The following is a 20,945-nucleotide window of genomic DNA, read 5'->3' as shown; positions in this document are numbered from 1 at the left end:
TTGTTGAGATGGAGTCTTGCTCTGTCGCCCAGGCTGGAGGGCAGTAGCCCGATCTCAGCTCACTGCAAGCTCCGCCTCCCGGGTTCATGCCATTCTCCCGCCTCAGCCTCCAAAGTAGCTGGGACTACAGGCGCCCGCCACCTCGCCTGGCTAGTTTTCTGCATTTTTTTTTTTTTTTAGTAGAGACGGGGTTTCACTGTGTTAGCCAGGATGGTCTCGATCTCCTGACCTCGTGATCCGCCCGTCTCGGCCTCCCAAAGTGCTGGGATTACAGGCTTGAGCCACCGCGCCCGGCCTCCCTCCACTTCCTATAGTGTCACTGATTTGCCATTCACTGCTCAGTAGCCACTTGAGTTCCAGAAGTATCTCTATTTTAAGAAGGTTAATGAAATCTTAAGCGCCAAACAAATGCAGCACTAATGGTAGAAGCACAGGCTCCTTCAAGCTTCCTAAAAGCTTTCTACATTTTAAAGCCAAGCACAACCCCATCAAGGAAATTACTGAGTTTTTTTTTTTCCCAAAAGCACAGTTTATGCCTATCCCACATCTTTCCCCTTCCCTCTCCCTAGCTCCCTTTTCCCCCAGCAACATCTTTCGGTTCTAAAGTGAGTAAGAGGAATGTCAGACAGTCCAGAATGTTCCAAGAGCCTATACTGGGAAGCACCAACCTCAGAAGATGGCGGCACTCCATGGTTAATACTTCTTTAGGAGCCGAGGATCTAGTTTAGGAAATTTTAGTTGTCTTGATATTTTACTCATCCTCTATCATCCTACCAGCAGAGAAGGGGCATGGAAAAAAAATTTAATGAAATTTGAACCTGTACTTTTTTTTTTTTGAGATGGAGTCTCGCTCTGTCATCCAGGCTGGAGTGCAGTGGCCTGATCTCGGCTCAGTGCAAACTCCGTCTCCCAGGTGCAAGCGATTCTCCTGCCTTGGCCTCCCAAGCAGCTGGGATTGCAGGCACGCGCCACCACGTGGAGCTAATTTTTGTATTTTTAGTAGAGACGGGTTTTCACTGTTAGCCAGGATGATCTCAATCTCCTGACCTCGTGATCCACCCATCTTGGCCTCCCAAACTGTTGGGATTATAGGCGTGAGCCACTGCACCCGACCACATTTTCTAGTTTATTAATAAATATGACAGATTGATTAAATAAAGTTTTAGCCCTAAAGCAGAGTTTGACGGTTTTTGTAGTTTCCAGGACCCAATATCCTGCATTTTCCCTTGTGCTCTAAAGCTGGACTTTAGTTGCTCTGTAGCATAAGGTATCCCAGAGATTTATTGTAAGATATCCTTGGAATCCATGGGTAAAGAGGCTTATAATGAGGTTGCTATGGGATTTCTAATACATTCTTTAACATACCCAATTATAAATGGTATGTTATAAAAAACTGATATAACCTGATTCTAATTTAGGAATAAGACAGACCTGTAGTATCCTAGACAAGACTTTTTATTTATAATTTTTCTGCCCACTTTGTTCCAAGGCTTTAGGAAAAGTTGACAACCTCATAAGTCACTTGGAAAGAAGTTATTTCATGTGTGTGGAAGGGATAATATAAAATAATCATAAAAAATTAAAACATAGATATGTTTGGCCGGCCGCAGTGGCTCACACTTGTAATCCCAGCACTTTGGAAGGCCAAGGTGGGTAGATCACCTGAGCTCAGGAGTTTGAGACCAGCCTGACCAAATGGTGAAACCCTGTCTCTACCAAAAATACAAAATTTAGCCAGGCATGGTGGCATGTGCCTGTAATCTCAGCTACTTGGGAGGCTGAGGCAGGAAAATCGCTTGAACCCGGGAGGCTGAGGTTGCAGTAAGCCAAGATCATGCCACTGCATTCCATCCAGCCTGGGCGACAGAGTGAGACTCCATCTCAAAAAAAAGTAAATAAATAAATTAAAAATTTTTTTAAAAACCCACATAGACATGTTTTTATTATTGTAAAAGTAACAGGCTTCTGTTTCAGTGGTATGGTACCCTAGACACCCACTGTAACTACAGACAACTAAAACTTCTGGCCAAAGCTTAAAAAGAATTGGAAATACTCAAAAGACAAAACTATGTGAAAGTAGGAACCCAGAGAGGAAGGTGGACAGAAGTAAAGTTTTAACTTGAGGGCATCTGTGGAACTTGGTGAACTTGAGCTTTTGTTTCACCGTTTTTAGGGTCACGGGGACAGGAGACAATGTCCAGGGTCTATCCGAGGTATGCAGTTTAGTATACCATCCAACTAGAGCTGGGACCCCAAAGGACTTAAAAGTCAGTGTCAGGTTGAACTGGAAATAGCCCCTCCCCCTTAACTCCCACTGCACCACTCCATAGGAAATGGAAAGGAAAATGCCTTTCTCAAACCTTAACACTGACTAAAGGAGGAAAACTACAATCTCCCCTGAAATTTTAGATAATCCTCAAGGTGATCCTCAAGGGAGTTTACAGCCTGAATTCGTACTACCTGGGTAATACAACAATCTCAAACTAAGAATTTCGTGTAATGTTGTTTAAGTACGTAGTGCCCTCTGCAAATTGGCAAATTTGAATACATATGTTCTCTGTAGGCACACACCTTTAACTTAGGCCTTAAAAGAATTCTATAGGCCAGGTGCAATGGCTCACGCCTGTAATCCCAGCACTTTTGGAGGCTGAGGTGGACAAATCATGAGGTCAAGAGATTGAGACCATCCTGGCCCACATGGTAAGAAACCCCATCTCTACTAAAAATACAAAAAATCAGCTGGGTGTGGTGGCATGTGCCTGTAATTCTAGCTGCTGCGGCAGGAGAATCGCTTAAACAAGGAGTCGGAGGTTGCATTGAGCCAAGATCGCGCCACTGCACTCCAGCCTAGCAAAAGAGCGAGACTCTGTCTCAAAAAAAAAAAGTATATAAATGTCCAAGGAGTATATCCACTCATTTAAAAATCATAAAACAAACAACAGCCAGGCATGGTGGCTCACGCCTATAATCCCAGCACTTTCAGAGGCTAAGGCAGGTGGATCACCTGAGGTCAGGGGTTTGAGATGAGCCTGGCCAACATGGCAAAGGTCTGTCTCTACTAAAAACACAAAAATTAGCCAGGTGTAGTGGCGGGCACCTGTAATCCCAGCTACTCGGGAGGCTAAAGTGGGAGAATCACTTGAACCCAAGAGGTGGATGTTGCAGTGAGCTGAGATTGTGCCACTGCACTCCAGCCTGGGCAACAGAGTAAGACTTCATCTCAAAGGAAAAAAAAAAGATATTAATTCTATAAAGTAATAATAATTATAATTATCTTATTACTATTATGTCTTGTGGGGTTAAAAGAAAAGATAAATACATGACAAGAGGATATAATTTAGAGGGAGTAACAGTGGTAATTTTTCCATGGGGGAAGATAAAGACATTAATTTCATGTGGAAAAGTTCAAATATGCATGCTAAATAGAAGTATCACCTTTCTCTACTCTTTTAGGTGACACTCCAGAAATTCCAAACCAGTAGAGAGACAAAGAAGGGAAGGGGAAGAAATCAATCCAAAAGAAGGCAATAAAGAAGAGGGAAAAACTCATGAAAAAGTCAGGACAAATAGCACAAAATAACATGATAGAATCATGTTATTGCATAAGTATATCAGTAATTACTATAAAACTAAATGGAGTAAATGATCCAATTAAAAGATAGAGATTAGGGCTGGCTGTGCTGGCTCATGCCAATAGTTGCAACACTTTGGGAAACCAAGGTGGGAGGATCACTTGAACAGAGGATCACTTGAACTCAGGAGTTTGAGACCAGCCTGGGCAACATAGCGAGACCCTGTCTCTACACAATAAAAATTAAAACACCATCCAGTTGTAGCAGCACACTTATAGTCCTAGCTATTCAGGAGGCTGAGCCAGGAGGATTGCTTGAGCCCAGGTGTTTGAGGCTGCAGTAAGCTGTTGAGAGGTGACAATGTGCTAGCAGCCCTCGCTCTCAGCGCCTCCTCAGGCCACGATGTTCACTCTGCCCACGCATGAGGAACCCTTCAGCCCACCCGCTGCACTGTGGGAGCCCCTCTCTGGGCTGGCAGAGGCCGGAGCCAGCTCCCTCTGCTTGTGCAGAGGTGCGGAGGGAGAGGCGTGGGCGGGAACTGGGGCTGCTGAGCCTTCCTGGGCCAGCACGAGTTCCAGGTTGGCACAAGTTCCAGGTTGGTGCGGGCTCAACAGGCCCCGCACTGGTTGCAGCTGACCAGCGCCACTGGCCATGGGCAGTGAGGGGCTTAGGACCCGGGCCAGCAGCTGCTGAGGGGGCGCTGGGTCCCCCAGCACTGCCTGCCTGCTGTGCTCCAATTCTCACCGGGCCTCAACCGCCTCCCCGTGGGGCAGGGCTCGGGACCTGCAGCTCGCCATGCCTGAACCCCCAGGCAGTGGGTTCCAGCGCTAGCTGAGCCCTCTCCTGATGCGCCATCCGCCCTGCTCTGTGTGCGCCATCCCGCCATCCCACATCCACTTCCCAAGGGCTGAAGAGTGCAGTCATGTGGGGCAGGACTAGCGGGTGACTCTGCCCACGGTCCTGGCACAGGATCCACTAGGCAAAGTCACCTTGGTGGTTACTTGAAGAACTTTTATGTCTAGCAGGAGGATTGTATATGCACCAATCAGCACTCTGTCTAGCTCAAGGTTTATAAACACACCAGTCAGTGCTCTGTGTCTAGCTAATCTAGTGGGGACTTGGAGAACTTTTGTGTCTAGCTAAAGGATTGTAAATGCACCAGTCAGCAATCTGTGTCTAGCTCAAGGTTTGTAAACACACCAATCAGCACTCTGTATCTAGCTCAAGGTTTGTAAATGCACCCATCAGTGCTCTGTGTCTAGCTAATCTGTTGGGGACTTGGAGAACTTTTATGTCTAGCTAAAGGATTGTAAATGCACCAATCAGCACTCTGTGTCTAGCTCAGGGATTGTAAACGCACCAATCAACACTCTGTCAAAATCAACCAATCAGCTTTCTGTAAAATGGACCAATCAGCAGGATGTGGGTGGGGTCAGATAAAGGAATAAAAGCAGGCTGCCCAACCCAGCAGTGGCAACTTGCTGGAGTCCCCTTCCATGCCGTGGAAGATTTGTCCTTTTGCTCTTTGCAATAAATGTTGCTGCTGCTCACTCTTTGGGTCTGCACTGCCTTTATTAGCTGTAACACCGCAAAAGTCTGCAGCTTCACTCCTGAGGCCAGCAAGACCACGAACCCACTGGGAGGGATGAACAACTCCAGACGCACCGCCTTAAGAGCTGTAACACTCACTGCAAAGGTCTGCAGCTTCACTCCTGAAGCCAGCAAGACCATGAACCCACGAGAAGGAAGAAACTCTGAACATGTCCGAACATCAGAAGGAACAAAATCCGGACACACCATCTTTAAGAACTGTAACACTCACCACGAGGGTCTGCGGCTTCATTCTTGAAGTCAGCGAGACCGAGAACCCACCAATTCCGGACACACTATGATTGTGCCACTGCACTCCAGCCTCGGTGACAGGTGAGACCCTGTCTCCAAAAAATTTTTTTTCAAATATAAAGATTGTCAGACTAGATTTAAATACATATAGATGGTCCCCCAACTTAAGATGGTTCCACTTGCAAGTTTTTTTTTTACAATTATAAAATGTTTTCATTTCAATTGCATAACATGTTTTCCTCAAATTTTATTGAGGTTTTGGTCTTTTTGCATTCAATTCTATCTTGTAACAGTAATATGAATCCACATAATTTCGTAAAATGTCAACAACATTCATAAGGTACATTCATTTGTGATTTTATATTTTCTAATTATATCTAACTTTACAATTATTTTTTAAATGTTTCTTTATATAGAAAACAGGTATTTTCTTCAGCCAGATCAAAACAAGAATTTTCCAAAAAGAATATACTGGGAAATAATAAATGAAAATATTTATACCAAAATACCAAAAGTGATTCAGCTCTTTAAAATATCCTACTATAGTCTAATTAGTAGTTTGCACAAGAACAAGTAACCCTTTTTTACTGCTCTTGTGAAGGATGATTAGAAATTCAAACAAAGAGAAGTAATTTTAAGGTTCAAAATCTTTTTGTTTTTTTTAGAGACAGGGTCTCCCTCTATCTCCCAGGCTAGAGTACAGTGGTGCAATCAGCTCACTGCAGCCTTGAACTCCTGGCCTCAAGCAATCCTCCCACCTTGGCTTCCCAATGTGCTAGGGTTACAGGCGTGAAAACATTGTTTTGTGTGTGTGTGGTTTTTTTTTTTAGAGTTTTGCTCTTGTTGTCCAGGCTGGAGTACAATGGCTTGGTCTCAGCTGACTGCAATCTCCGCCTCGTGGGTTCAAGCCTGCCTCAGCCTCCGGAGTGGCTGGGATTACAGGTGCCCACCACCATGCCCAGCCAATTTTTTGTATTTTTAGTAGAGACAGGGTTTCACCATGTTGGCCAGGCTGGCCTCAAACTCCTGACCTCAGGTGATCCACCCACCTCGGCCTCCCAACGTGCTGACATTACAGGTGTGAGCCACCATGCCCAGCCAAAAACATTAAAAAATGACTGTCCCCGCTCAAATACTGCAGTAGGAAATGTAATTTGACATATATCACTTCCAGAAAAAATCTTCGTATAAAATGAATTCAATACATCATCAGCATGAAGTTAAAATCTCCTACAAAGTAAATTCAGGTATCATCAACAATGAGATCCAAAAGCATTGGTTCAAGATCAAAGACTTATATGAGGTGAAGGCAAATAAAGTCCCTCGTGCTTTCAGACGTTTACTTGTTATCCTTAAAATGATTATTGTTCTAAGGTGCAAATCTTATTCAGTGACCTATTTGCTATTTGGCTGTTCATCTCCTTTAAATAAAATACCTTACAAGTTATAATGTACATTTTAAAATCAAATATGAAAGTACACATATGTGAAAAAGGCATTAATTTAAATGTCAATTATATTCATAATACAGAAATCTAAGAATGCTGTTTGGTCATTTCACTTAGATGCTGATATATTTGGTCAAGAATATCCACGTTCCTATCAGCCTAAGGCAAATGGTAAGTGCTTCTATTTTTATTAAGTGGACTATAAACAGTAGACATTATTGTTTGATACTACTGGAATGCTCTCAATTAGAACGCACACTGATAACAAATATGTCTTTCTAATCTGGGTGATAACCTCAATGATTACATGGAAATCTACAAGTAAACAGTCTATAACTTAAATCACCTGGTAATTGGCATACAGTGCACCTCTATGAATTTAGAACATTCTACTTACATTGGCAGTGGAGAGAAAAGAGCCCCTCACGCTCAGACTTCCTGTGCACCACGCCTGCCGCCTGCCTCAGCTTAGGAGATGGTACAGTCTTCCTTGCCTTTGCCCTTCTCATTCCCTCCTCTGGTATCTTGTCTGCTTTCTGGATTGAAGTCCCTCGGCTCTCCTCCTGGTGCCAAGTCATCGTTTTCTAGGCTATTGCTGTCTAAAGCTTTCCTGAGGGTCTGACTTGGATGTTCTGACTTCCCACACCTCTCTGTACTTTCTGCTTCACAGGCATCACTAATGTCCTGTGAGGGACTTTCATTTTTGGGCAGGGTCCAGCGATCTGTGTCTTCACTCTCCGGTTCTACAGGACTGCTTTGAGTGGCACCATCTATTTTGGCATTATCTTTTGCAACACTTTCATCTGATTCTTCACCACCAGCCCTCGGGCCTGATGATTGAACTGTGTCTCAAAATCTAATGTGTCTCCATCAGCTAGCACCTTCTCAGCTGCTGCTTTTACATCATCGCCTTCTTGGTCAAGTTTTCTGTCCAACTTAATTTTAGGATTCTCCGACAATCAACATTTTCACTGCTTTCTGCTGCAACTTTCTATTTTGGATTTTCAGTCACCTCATTTTGGGCTTCCACTGCTGACTTTGTCAGTAGACTTTACCTGCTCTTCTTCCTTAATTTCATTTAAATCTGTGTTCTTTAAGGATTTTTACGGGTACTGGGGATTTTTTCTTCTTGTTTTTCTTTCTCTTGTTCTTTGTCTTCTGCGATGAGTCCAATGCGTCTCCCTTTTGGTCAGTCTTTTCTTCGTCGGACTCTTTCGTATCTAAGGGTCTACTTTGAGTGTCTACTGTACTTGGACCTGTCGCTTCCTGACCATTGCTCTCAGTTTCTGCTGGAGAACCAGGAACTTGTGTCTTGATTGGTTTCTCATCCCTTAATCCTGTTTCTTCACCCTCTTCTTCATTGTGATCCCTACCTACTTCTGTACTATGCACTGGAAACTCCTTGGGCTCAGCTGCTTCCTGGTTGGTGAATTCTTTATCTAAACTACGCCCTGTGCTTGTCTCTAACTCTGGGGGACCTCTACCGTACATTTGTCATCATGATGAACTGTGTCATCACTATGCTTTAAAGGGCACAAGGCCACTGTGCCTGCCTGCTCTCCAACCTGAGTCACAGTTGACTTTCCCAGATTCTCTATGTGGCTCCCACCATCTAAGTCACTCCAACAGTTCGATGGCTCAAGGGGAGTTCTGGTCCCGTCATCTGGTGCACCCATGACCTCATTTGACTCAACCTGTGCTGTGTTTTCAGGGAGAGAAGCCCTCTCAAGAATTTGGCTTTGAACCTGTTCCTCATAGGTAGCTCCTGCTAAGGTTCCTAGGAATGGGGCAGTGTCTTCAGAGGATTTCTGGTCCTCGGTATTCTCACCAGCAGGGAATACCTCTATGTCCACACAGTCCTTCACTATGTCCTCTGTGTGTTATTCTTTCTCAGTATTGTGCAAGATTTCTCTTTTCCCCACATTCGTCATGATTTCATTTTTCACCTCCACTTCACTGGCTTTTCCTAGGGTCCCATCCCCTGTCGACTTGAGGGCATTTAACCCTTCTTTCATCATCTTGGTAGGACCTTGGTATCCAACATTATTAAGAGTGTCGGAAGTCTCTCCATTGGTAGCTATTTCTGAATTTAGGATTATTCCATGTTTCTCGAGCATTTCCTCTCTTTGCTTCAGGGCCTCCTTGACTTCAGCAAACTGAAATTGCAGTATACTGTGGGCATGTTTTTCCCTTTCAAATTCTTTTTCTCTTTGTACTGCTGCCTAGATTCAGTCAGCTGTTCTTCAAGCTCCAGCAACGTATCTTTCAAGGCATCAACCTGGTACATGAAGTTTGTCTTTTCGTTGTCCAGCTGAGCACTGGAAACCATAGCCTTCTTATATTTCTCTTCAACTTCTGCTAAAGAGTTCTTTATTTCCCTGATGGAGGCCTTAGTGTCCATGGAGATGGAGGTGTCTCCAGCTGCCTCCTCCGAGAGGAACTCCCAACCAGAGAGGCCAGCGTGGCTGCAGACAGGCCTGGCATGTTACCAGACCCCTTCTCAGTAAAATCTTTTTCTGGTCCCTCTTCTACCTTCTTCCGCTGCCGCTCCAGCTTCTTCATGCGAATCTCACCAGCCTCCGCGCGGGCCGCCAGTTTTGCGGCGAGCCGGGCCTCCGCCAGCCTCTGCGCTTCCGGTCTCAAAGAGTCGATCTCCTGGCTCTGCGCGGCTGCGGGGCTGGTCATCCTGCTGGGCTTGGCCAGCTCCACCCAGCGGGAAACTCTCGGGGACCTCGCCGGGAGCCCCTCGCGGGCCGGGCCTGGGGGCGCGCATTCTGTCCGCGGAGACGGAGCCACTCGCCGCGAAGTGGACGCTCGCGCTTCCGGGGCCAGGGGCCAGCCGGCCGGGCAGCGGCTCGCGGGACTGGGCTCGGGCTCGGAATCTGCCAACAGGGGCGGGGCGCAGGTGGCCGCCTCAGGCCGGGGGTGGAAGGGCTCCGGCGAAGCCGAACTCGGGCGCCTCCGCCCGCCCTGACCCGCCCCCCACTTGCAATTTTTTTTACTTTACTGTGGTGTGAAAGCAACAGGCATTCAGTAGAAACTGTACCTCAAATTTTGAATTTGCATTATTTCCTGGACTAGCGATATGCAGTACCCTACTCTCTTGAGATGCTGGGCAGTGGCAGCCAGCCACTGTTCCCAGTCTGCCACACAATCATGAGGGTAAATACATAACACTCTTAAGTTTTCAACTTCCAGTATTTTCAACTTATGATGGATTTTTCAGGATGTAATCCCACTGTAAATGGAGGACTATATGTATGTTTTTACAAAAGATATATCTAAAACACAGATACATAAAGGGTGAAATTTATGGGCAAAATGTAACAGAAAACAAACATGAATGTTAAGAATTAAAAGCTTTACTACTAGAAATTTAAATATCAGGGTTTTAACACTGGTCAAAGGTTCAATTCACATGGAAGATATAACAATACTAATTTGTATGTACCTTAATAGCATTGTTTCACTGATCAAACTACAAGAAGAAATAGACAAAATCCACTATCAGATTATGAGGTACTTTTATAAACTCCCTCAGTAATTTAGATAGCTCGACCTGAACAAATCAGTAAGGTAATAGATTTAAGTAAATCAATTAACAAGTTTTATCTAAATGATAAATATAGAACACTGACTCCTATAGAATATATATTATTCTCAAGCGTGTATGGAACATTTATGAGACCTGACTACAAACTTAGCCACAAAGAATTCCTCAACAAATATCAAATGATTCATGAAAGTAATATATTTTATATGCTCATTGCATGAAACTTGAAAATCCAAAAAACATAGAGAAGAGAACAAAAACTCACCCACAGTTCTAACACTTAAAGGAAGTATTGTGCACTTGGTTGCTGGGTTAATCCCCTCCTGCTCTATATTAGGTTTTTGTTTTCTGGGGTTTTTTTGTTGTTTTCTGGTTTTTTTTGAGATGGAGTCTCACTCTGTCATCTACGCTGGAGTGCAGTGGCGGGACCTCAGCTCACTACAACCTCTGCTTCCCGGGTTCAAGCAATGCTCCTGCCTCAACCTCCCGAGTAGCTGGGATTACAGGTGCCTGCTACCACGCCCAGCTAATTATTTTATTTTTAGTAGAAATGGAGTTTCACCATGTTGGCCAGGCTGGTCTCGAAATCTTGTCTTCAAGTGATCCACCTGCCACGGCCTCCCAAAGTGCTGGGATTATAGGCATAATCCACTGCACCCCGCCTATATTGTTTTAAACAGAGTGAGATCACATTAGATATGATTTGAGATTTTTTTTGTTAATCTTATCTTTTTCACTTAACATAATAAGCACTTTCACATGTCATTAACAATTCTTTGTAATCCTATTGGCTACATAATGTTCCATTAATTAGATATGCCATATTTCCTTAACCCTTTCCTTATTATTGAATATTACTAGGTTGTTTCCAGTTTTATCAGACTATAAACAGCCTTGTAATTAACTTTGTTGTAGTTACAAGCATCTTTCATTCGAGGACCTCAAAGCACTTAAGTATGATTTAGTTTGCTTTCTAGTCGGAAGATGGATAAAAAGCATATTGATTCCTTTTTCTGCCAGTAATACACGTCCACTTCTAACCAGTGTATTACCTGGAGCTGTTTTATTCATAATCAAGGCAATATCTACCACTTTCTGTTCTCTTCACTGCAGGCAGATAGGACTGACGTTCCCACCCAGCCCAAGTATGACACATAGCTACAGGCAGCTTCTGGCTTAGCCTGAGGCAAACTCAATTACAAACAGCCTGAACACACTCACCTGGGTGTGATCCCCACAGAAGCCAGCAGCCTCTCCCTCCAGCACTGAAACTTGTGCAAGAAGTATTCCTTAGAAAGATGCTGTGGCTCATCAAAACTTCGTAATTCATCTAACATTCATTTCACTGATGTGTGTGAAATGAATTTCTAAACATGAAGTACATTATATTAGTATTTCCCTGTAATTTGTTTTGGTTACAGAGGAGACCCTTGGTAATTATTTTTACTTGTCTATTTTTTAATTACAACATTATTTAACAACTTATTTTGAAACAACAAATAAGGTTAAGTCAACATAGTTCATCAAGTTCAGCAAGAGGAAATAATAATTCAGTTGTGCATTTCAGAAATGAAAATGGGATATACTAGGTTGCTTTGATGACAACACAACTGCCTTTATATCTAGTTAATTGTGTGACGAATGGGACACTAAAACTTATTTGTTTGCATGTTTGTCATTTGATCTTTTGCCATACAGTGATTCATTTTAATTGTCTGTTCACAAAAGAATTGGTTCAGGTCTAGCAGAGAAGAACGCCTTTCTTTCCTCTGTAGTGTGTCTGGTCCTTCCTCCCTGAACCCCCATCCTATCCAAACTCCTGTATCTCACTCTCCTCATGCAGTCTCTCAAATACCCCCGAGTGCAGTTAAATGATAATGGAAGTGAGTAACATAATGACCATTACCATCTTTAATGTTTTCCAATTCTCAGCTCCCAACTCCACTAGAGCCAATAATAAATCATGCATATTTCCAGACAGTGAGTGAACCTGGCTGTGAAATGTACCCCTCCCAAAAAATTTTTGTTTGTTTGTTTGAGACAGAGTTTGGCTCTTGTCACCCAGGCTGGAGTGCAATGGCGCGATCTCTGCTCACTGTAACCTCTGCCTCCCGGGTTCAAGCAATTCTCCAGCCTCAGCCTCCTGAGTAGCTGGGATTACAGGCGCGCCACCACCATGCCCAGTTAATTTTTGTATTTTTAGTAGAGATGGGGTTTCACCATGTTGGCCAGGCTGGTCTCAAACTCCTGACCTCAGGTGATCCACTCACCTCGGCCTCCCAAAGTGCTGGGATTACAAGTGTGAGCCACCGTGCTCGGCCCAAAAGATTTTAATATCCCATTTGTCCAACACCCTCAGGCATCACTCTTCTCTCCATTTTGGTTCCCACTTTGACTGCCCCATGCCCCAACCCTGGGGCAGGCAAAAGGGGTGTAGCTCACCAGAGGCTTTCAGCTCCTCTGCTTTGCATTTCACTGGGGAGAAAACGGGTCCTGAAGATAATCTCTCACTTTCCCATTTAAGGAGAAGAGTAGGGTGGGTAATAACAATAGCTAAAAGACTAGAGTTTAGAGAGGTGTAGAGCATATACGTGGTGTAACAGTATAGCTTAGAGAGGATGTGGTATACTGTGCTGAGGCACACAGGGGCTCTTACTATCTGCATTTCACAGATAAGGAGATGAGACAAACAGAAGTTAAGTGACTTGCCCAATCACATGGCTGATTAAGTGGTGAGCTGGGTTTGAATCCAAGGGCTGTGACTCCAAGGCTTCACCAATGTGACCAAATGCTGGTGTAATTTCTTCATTCCTCATTCAACCAAGATACAATTATTGAGCACCAACTATGGGCTAGGCTATGATCTAGTGCTGGGGAGCCACAGGTGAGTTTCAAAGGTCTCCAGTCTTCAAGAACTGGCCACTTGGAGGACAGAGCCAACAGGAAAGGCTGCAGCCCCGTGATGTGAGTGCTGCTGGGGAAGCCTCCTGGGTACCCTGGGAGGCATGGCAAGTGGGCATCCTCAGAGAACAAGGAAACACTCACACCCCAAGCTCGAGATGTCCCCTCTTCTTCCAATTGCTTGTTCAGCCCGATTCCCACTACCGGCCGAGCTTCTGGAGGTGACTTACCTCCCCTGGCGCCTCCGGCTGCCCTGGAGTGTGATTTGCACGGGGATGCTGAAGGGCTGCATGAGGCCAGGCGCCTGAGAAAATGACCTCCTTTCACCTGAGTCATGGCCCTGCGGGCGCAGGAAAGGTGAAGCTTAGGCATCCACGGAAGCCGAGTCCCAGCGGGAGCCCCCAGCCCCCAGCGCGGCTGCAGCCATAGAAGCCCCGAGCCTCCGGCGCTGCCGCCGGCCGCGCCTTCCTGGAGAGGGGGTAACTCCGGGGAGGCCAGCCGCGTGGTTCTGCAGACTCCTGGCAAGGCGGAGCCGTCAGTTCTAGACGATCAAGAAGGACCTGCGTGGTTTGCTGCAGCCAAAGCTCCTTCTCTCTCTTTACCCTGTGCTTGCCGCCACCTTATCACCTGTGTTTCCGCTTCGGCAGCCGGGAGCATCGCCATAGAGACCTCAACGCTTGTGGAAAGTTCTGAGGCCCAAGGGACACTCTATAATTGGTGAGGGACATACTCAGTTCAAGGTTTATAAGAAGAGGAAATGTTTTGCCCTGGCCGCGTTTCCTTTTCCACGTATTGTCTGTTAGAGTGCAAGCTGAAATAATGGGTTTTCTAGTTAATGGCAATGTTCCAATTTTTCACGATACAAAGGGCCATAAAATAACTCGCCATTAAAACTATCTCAAATTTTAAAAAGCTATATCAAATATTATTTTATCTTTCTCTGATGACCTAAAAGACATTTGAGGATCTTTCCACACTCCCAAATTAGGAACATCAATTACCATTATATTATTGTACCTCACATTGCTACAGGCACCTGTAGATGTGGATGATAGAATGCCAAATAGACCACATTTGCTGTATGTTTTTCAGTCAAGGCGATATTATCTTAACATCTTCCAAGATGGTGTGGGCAAGAATGTAAGCGTAATCTCATCTATAAATATCCATGTAAATATAGCTATATAAACTCTTACCTGCAGCCATTTTAATATTGCTTAATAAAAATATATACTTAATACACTTTTCATTTGTATTATTTTTCTGTTTCTATCTTATAAACTATTTGTTTGGGTTTTCTTGAGATGGAGTCTCCTTCTGTCATCCAGGCTGGAGTGCAGTGGCTCAGTCTCGGCTTACTGCAACCTCTACCTCCTGGGTTCAAGTTATTCTCCTGCCTCAGCCTCCCGAGTAGCTGGGATTACAGGCATGTGCCACCACAACTGGCTAATTTTTGTATTTTTAGTAAAGACAGGGTTTCACCATGTTGACCAGGCTGGTCTCAAACTCCTGACCTCAAGTGATCTGCCTGCCTCAGCCTCCCAAAGTGCTGGGATTATAGGTGTAAGCCACTGCACCCAGTCCAAAATATTTGTTTTTAGTGAACAGATGCAATTTGGAATTTTTTTAAAAAAAGGTAACAACTGGAATTTCTTCCTTCTGCCTCCTTCTTCCAACTTAACCTCATATATATGAGATAGCTTTTCCTTTTCAGACTTAGATGTGCTAATAAATTTCCCCTGCAACTTGGTAACTCTCTTTGAAGAAGTGTGTGATTTGCTGCTGCTTTTATGCATTTAATTCAGCCTCAGAAATATGATCATTTTTTAGTCCATGAGACTCCTGTCACACAAAACTTGCACCTGCCTTTACCAGAACCTCCTGGTCATTCTTATCTTATGATTCTGGTTCCATTTAAAAGCAAATACTCATGGACAATAAGTGAGAAGGAGCAACATAGCTTTTTGCCCTTTAAACTTTTTCCCTAGTGCTCCTTCGCTTGATAACCAACTGGCCTCTCTGTCCACCAAACACCACACTCACTCCACTCTTGGCCTGAAAGCCAAGCCCCCTACACACACGTACTGCATTCAGGACTCACAGCCTATCTCTCAAGAATAACCTAAAGTGGTCGGTGTGAGTTGCAATCCCAATGTGTGCATTCAGGAACACAGCAAGGCTAAGCCACTTAGAACGCAGAGATAAGAGATGCCAGGCACTGTACCTCTGGTCTCCCGGACCCTCCCTCAGCTTACTTCTTCCTCTGAGTCACTAAGGATCACTTCCTGCTCCATAAAACAGCAACCATGAATTAACTGTCAAGCTCACAACATGGACCCCTTCTCAATCTGACTCAGAGGCTTTGACACTGGGTTCAAATTCTAGCTTTGGAACTGCAAGGAACCCTTTAAAAACTTCCTGCCCTGCTTTTCCAGAGCAAAAGGAAGTAAATAAAAATCCAGTGTGAGTTGCAGGAGCATGGAAAAACTTAGTGTCTACAAACTGTTATGAGATCTACATATGAAAGAGGCTATCACTGCAAAATGCTGGCATCATGGATTCCAGGTTCCGGATTCCAGGTTCCAGAATCCACAATCATTTCTTTTGCATTTAGTAGATGCTTTACTTAAGGGAAAAATACTTTGCCTTTCACCATACAGGAGAAAATACTTCCTCATTCTTTTTCACAGTCTCTCAATTAAATATACAATACCTATTATGGCTAAAAATTATTTTGTAGCTGAAATTCTCCATGTTCATGAAAACTATGCCTGTGTTTTCCAATTTAGAGATGCACAAATCATTGACAACAACCTAAAATTATACAACAGCCTATGTTCTTTGCGTGACTATCTATATTTGTGCATAGGGGAATAAATAAACCCCTAACTGGACAGTCATTCCAATATGGGGAATTTTTGCCGACGTGAGCAAGAATTCAAACTGTCAAAAGTAAAGTCACATCTGATCTTACATTCTCTTTGCAAGAAAACAAACAACAAGGAAGTATGATCTGTGACACAAGCTTCTGGAGCATTCGATGGGATCTTTCCTTTACCCTGATTATTATCTCCAGCCATCTTGCTAATCAAATGAGCACCTGACTGCCTGAACTAGGCTCACATCAGAGAAACCAGCATCCCCTCTGTGCAGGTGCTTTTCCTGCTCTGAGTGATAATACTAATGGCTACTATTTATGAGCTAGTTACAGTTCTAAGTCTATACATATGTTAATTCACTTTTTGGGCTTTTGCAAGAGCAGAGAGCTACACTGACTTAAACAAGCTCACAAGAGCCAGAGAACTGGGCCTATCCTGGCATACAAACAACTTGATGGATAGTGAGGTAGAAACTAATAGAAATAATAGCTGAAATTCTTCGACAGTTCAACAGCCCTCAATATTTTGTCTTGTTTGAAATCCACTGTGATCGAGTCTTTACCAGGTGGCACTTGGTACAGACACATTTCATATTGTAAGTTGAGGTAATTTTTCTACTACATGAGTGGTTCTTGAACTCAAGTGTGATCCTCTGTTAAATACAGATTCCCAGGTCCCATCTCTAGAGATTCTGATAAAACAATTAGGATGACAGAACTTGCATTTTAAAAAGCCCTTCATATGATCCTACCACAGGTGGCCCTACATTTATACTTTGGGAGATATCAGGTCACATTATGCAGGAAATAGGCCTTGGAGGCCTGGGCTTAGGAACCTAAGCACCATTTCTAGTCTCAGGTTATGCTGCCTCCTTGGAACTCAGCTTGTTTCTCTGTGCAGTGTGGGAATTGGAGCAGGTGATTTAATGTGCTGCCTATAAGCCAGGCATGGTGGCTCATCCCAGTACTTTGGGAGGCTGAGGCAGGTAGATCACCTGAAGTCAGGAGTTCGAGAGCAGCCTTAACAACATGGTGAAACCCCATCTCTACTAAAACTACAAAATTAGCTGGGCATGGTGGCGCCTGCCTATCATTCCAGGTACTTGGGAGGTTGAGGCAGGAGAATCGCTTGAACCCAGGAGGTGGAGGTTGCAGTGAGCCAAGATCAGATCCCACCATTGCACTCCAGCCTGGGCAACAAGAGCGAAACTCCATCTCAAAAAAGCAAAACAAAACAAAAAAAGATCTGCCTTTAAGATCCAATAAAGTGTATGAAACCATAAGTTTGCTTGCAGGAAGCAGGTATCTTCTCTCCTGGCGTGACAATAATGCAGGGATTCCCCCATCAGCTGCTGAGAGGCAGCGCTTACCTAGAAAGAAGAGAATCCAACCACTGCACGCCCAACCCAACTTTCCCTAGACACTTAATGATAACTTGGGTGCCCTGAGTAACCATGTGCCAGGGATTGTGCTCAGTGCTATGGGAACATAGTGTCCTTCAGACACAGGACTTGAGGAGGTAGGAACTTTTTGCTCATTCAGCAGATGAGGACACAGAAGACCAGAGAGTCTGAGGAACTTGTGCAAAAATCACAAAGTAATAAGAGCTAGTTCTGGGGCTCCAGAACAGATCACATTCAAAAGTCCATGCTTCTACTGACGATAGTCGGCCTCCTCGCTCAGGAGAGCTTGGGCTTATTCTTATAGGTGTCTTATTGTCAAGGCTTGAAAGAGCCTTAGTCCTTTGCCCCAGGAATGTTGCTGGCCAAGCTGTTATACAGACAGGATGTTCATAGTTTTTATAAGTCTGCATGTCTTGATCACTTTTAGATAAATTCTGTTCCGAATTTGATGAAGCCCCCATTCTTGGCAAGTGATATCTGGTCATGAATTTTGATGCATTCCTAAATGTTATAGAATAACCCCCATTAATAAGAATGCAAATAACCTGAATTCTTAATCAATTAGAAGTTATTTTATTTTATTTTTTTTTTTTTTTTTTTCTGTTTCTCTTTCTAAGGAGAAAAGACAAAGAATAGAAAATAAATCTATATCCAGTGCTTAATTTTTATTTTATTTTTTATTTTTTGGTATATATGACGGAGTCTCACTCTGTCGCCCAGGATGGAGTGCAGTGGCGCGATCTCGGCTCACTGCAAGCTCCGCCTCCCAGGTTCACGCCATTCTCCTGCCTCAGCCTCCCGAGTAGCTGGGACTACAGGCACCCACCACCACGTCCGGCTAATTTTTTGTATTTGTTTAGTAGAGACAGGGTTTCACCGTATTAGCCAGGATGGTCTTGATCTCCTGACCTTGTGGTCTGCACACCTCGTCCTCCCAAAGTGCTGGGATCACAGGCGTGAGCCACCGCACCCAGCCCAAAAGGTTTTAATATCCCATTTGTCCAGCACCCTCAGGCGCCCCTCTTCTCTCCATTTTGGTTCCCACATTGACTGCCCCATGCCCCAACCCTGGGGCAGTGCTTAATTTTTAAAAATAAAATCCCAGGCCAGGTACAGGGGTTCAGTCCTGTAATCCCAACATTTTGGGAGGCTGAGGCAGGTGGATCACTTGAGGCCAAGAGTCTGAGACCAGCCTGGCCAACATGGCAAAACCCTGTCTCTACTAAAAATCCAAAAATTAGCTAGATGTGGTGGCACACACCTGTAGTCCCAGCTACTTGGGAGACTGAGGCACAAGAATCACTTGAACCCAGGAGGTGGAGGTTGCAGTGAGGCAAGATAGCACCACTGCATTCCAGCCTGGATGACAGAGTGAAGCTCTGTCGCAAAATAAAATAAAATAAAACAAAATCCCAGGAAAGTCCTTGAGAATTAGTAGTAATTCACATAACTCTCTTGTTTCAGGTAAGACAAATTCATGGATAGTATGTTCCCGATGCCATGGCGCACACCTTTGTTAGCTCCTCCTGAGCTTGAAATTTTAGCTCCATGAGGGCCTGAATCTGTGTCTTTTGTTTATTACTGTATTGCTAGCTCCTGGAATAGTGCTTGGCATGGATCCTCAGTAAATAGCTCCTGGATGATTGCATAAGCTGGACACTACTGCAAAAATTATTCTGTATTCACCACTAAAGGCAGCAACTTCCAACAAATTGGGGTAGGCTTGAAATATTAAACCATTAGGCTATCCCTGTATAGCTCTTCTAGTTATATCTATGCTCTCTCCACATTGTGAATTAAAATTCAAAATGATGGCTGTGAGGATCTGCAGGATTCTTGCTCATTCTATTCCACAAGCATTTAATGAGCCTCTCATAGAGTTCAATTTGACTCAAACATTCCACTTTAGTAGAGTATTTAATGGCACCTCAAAACGAACGATGCCACCTCCTGGTGGGCATTTGGGAATCTGTGGGTGAGGGTGTTTCTTGGTTGTCACTATGATTGGAAGGGCACTGCCAGGCACTTAGAGAGTGGACAGCCAGATGTGGTAGACGTCCCACACAGCAAAGAATTGCCCCAAGTGTGATGGAAATTTATTTCATGTCCACTGGAAATTAATGTAGATGACAGGGCTAGTTATTATGATGTGAGTTAAAAACCTAATGCCATTTTACATCAAGTACAAAATACCTTGTGTTGAAGTATCTTTTGCGCTTTTTCAATATCCACTGAATTTCCCCAAAATGCATCTACTATGTAAATCGAGAGAAATTTATCTTTGTTTTATTCGGACGTTTCCAAAGTTCTTCACCATTTTAGGAACCCACATCACCATCAGCAAATCTGTTCATGGTGCTTGAGTTTCCAAGGCAATAACACACCTAATACAGCCTGTTCCCACCTGTCACATCCACAGTGTCCATATACATGTCAGCAGCTGACCACTTCATTAGTATCTACAAAATGATGTAGCCATGCTCAAGGATTCACATGAAGAATTACATATTTAACGAGGAACTACTGGCCAGGCATGGTGACTCACACCTGTAATCCCAGCATCTTGGGAGGCCAAAGCAGGCAGATCACTGGAGATCAGGAGTTCAAGACCAGCCTGGCCAACATGGCAAAACCCCATCTCAACTAAAGATATACAAAAAATTAGCTGGGCGTCATGACACATGCCTGTAACCCCAGCTACTTGGGGTGGAGGCAGGAGAGTCGCTTGAACACAGGAAGTGGGGGCTGCAGTGAGCCGAGATCACACCATTGCACTCCAGCCTGGGTGACAGAGTGAGACTCCATCTCAAAAATAAAATAAAATAAAATAATAATACTAAACTACTTAACTTTAATTTCTCCTGTATTCCATAGTTAGGCCATTATATTATTTTTTAATGAATGTAAGTAAGTTATACTATCTATGAACTTGATTTCAGAATAGTAAAGTGTTTGCTTTAAAAGGGGCATTAGGGGCCAGGCATGGTGGCTCTCGCCTGTAATCCCAGCACTTTGGGGGGATGAGGTGGGCAGATCACAAGGTCAGGAGATCAAGACCATCCTGGCTAATACAGTGAAACCCTGTCTCTACTAAACAAATACAAAAAATTAGCTGGATGTGGTGGTGGGCGCCTGTAGTCCCAGCTACTCGGGAGGCTGAGGAAGGAGAATGGCGTGAACCTGTCATGTCGGAGCTTGCAGTGAGCTGAGATCATGCCACTGCACTTCAGCCTGGGTGACAGAGCGAGACTCCATCAAAAAAAAAAAAAAAAAAAAAAAAAAAGCGGGGCATTGGGGCTAAAGGAATTGAACACTGCTGTTCTCCTTGCTAAGAAAGTGGACAATTAT

At 44.1% G+C, this 20,945-nt stretch overlaps 1 protein-coding gene and 1 pseudogene across 2 annotated transcripts in view; both read right to left on the bottom strand.

Annotated features, from left to right (window-relative positions):
• Positions 1 to 9,717, bottom strand: part of LOC108532942 (leucine-rich repeat flightless-interacting protein 1 pseudogene) — an 11,388-nt pseudogene extending 1,671 nt beyond the window's left edge. The window contains exon 1 of the transcript XR_001886602.1: positions 7,260 to 9,717. The product of XR_001886602.1 is annotated as a leucine-rich repeat flightless-interacting protein 1 pseudogene (transcript). The remainder of the gene's footprint in view (positions 1 to 7,259) is intronic.
• The window catches only part of KCNMB3 (potassium calcium-activated channel subfamily M regulatory beta subunit 3), a 23,779-nt gene extending 9,775 nt beyond the window's left edge, over positions 1 to 14,004 (bottom strand). Inside the window, 1 exon segment of the mRNA XM_017877275.1 lies at positions 13,547 to 14,004. Coding sequence (XP_017732764.1) covers positions 13,547 to 13,608 — 62 coding nt within the window. The 5' untranslated portion in view covers positions 13,609 to 14,004.
• Positions 14,005 to 20,945: the final 6,941 nt, after the last annotated feature.

This window comes from Rhinopithecus bieti, unplaced genomic scaffold (assembly GCF_001698545.2).
Source record: "Rhinopithecus bieti isolate Rb0 unplaced genomic scaffold, ASM169854v2 scaffold_76, whole genome shotgun sequence".
NCBI lineage: Eukaryota > Metazoa > Chordata > Mammalia > Primates > Cercopithecidae > Rhinopithecus > Rhinopithecus bieti.
This window is presented reverse-complemented; position numbering and strand designations above follow the sequence as displayed.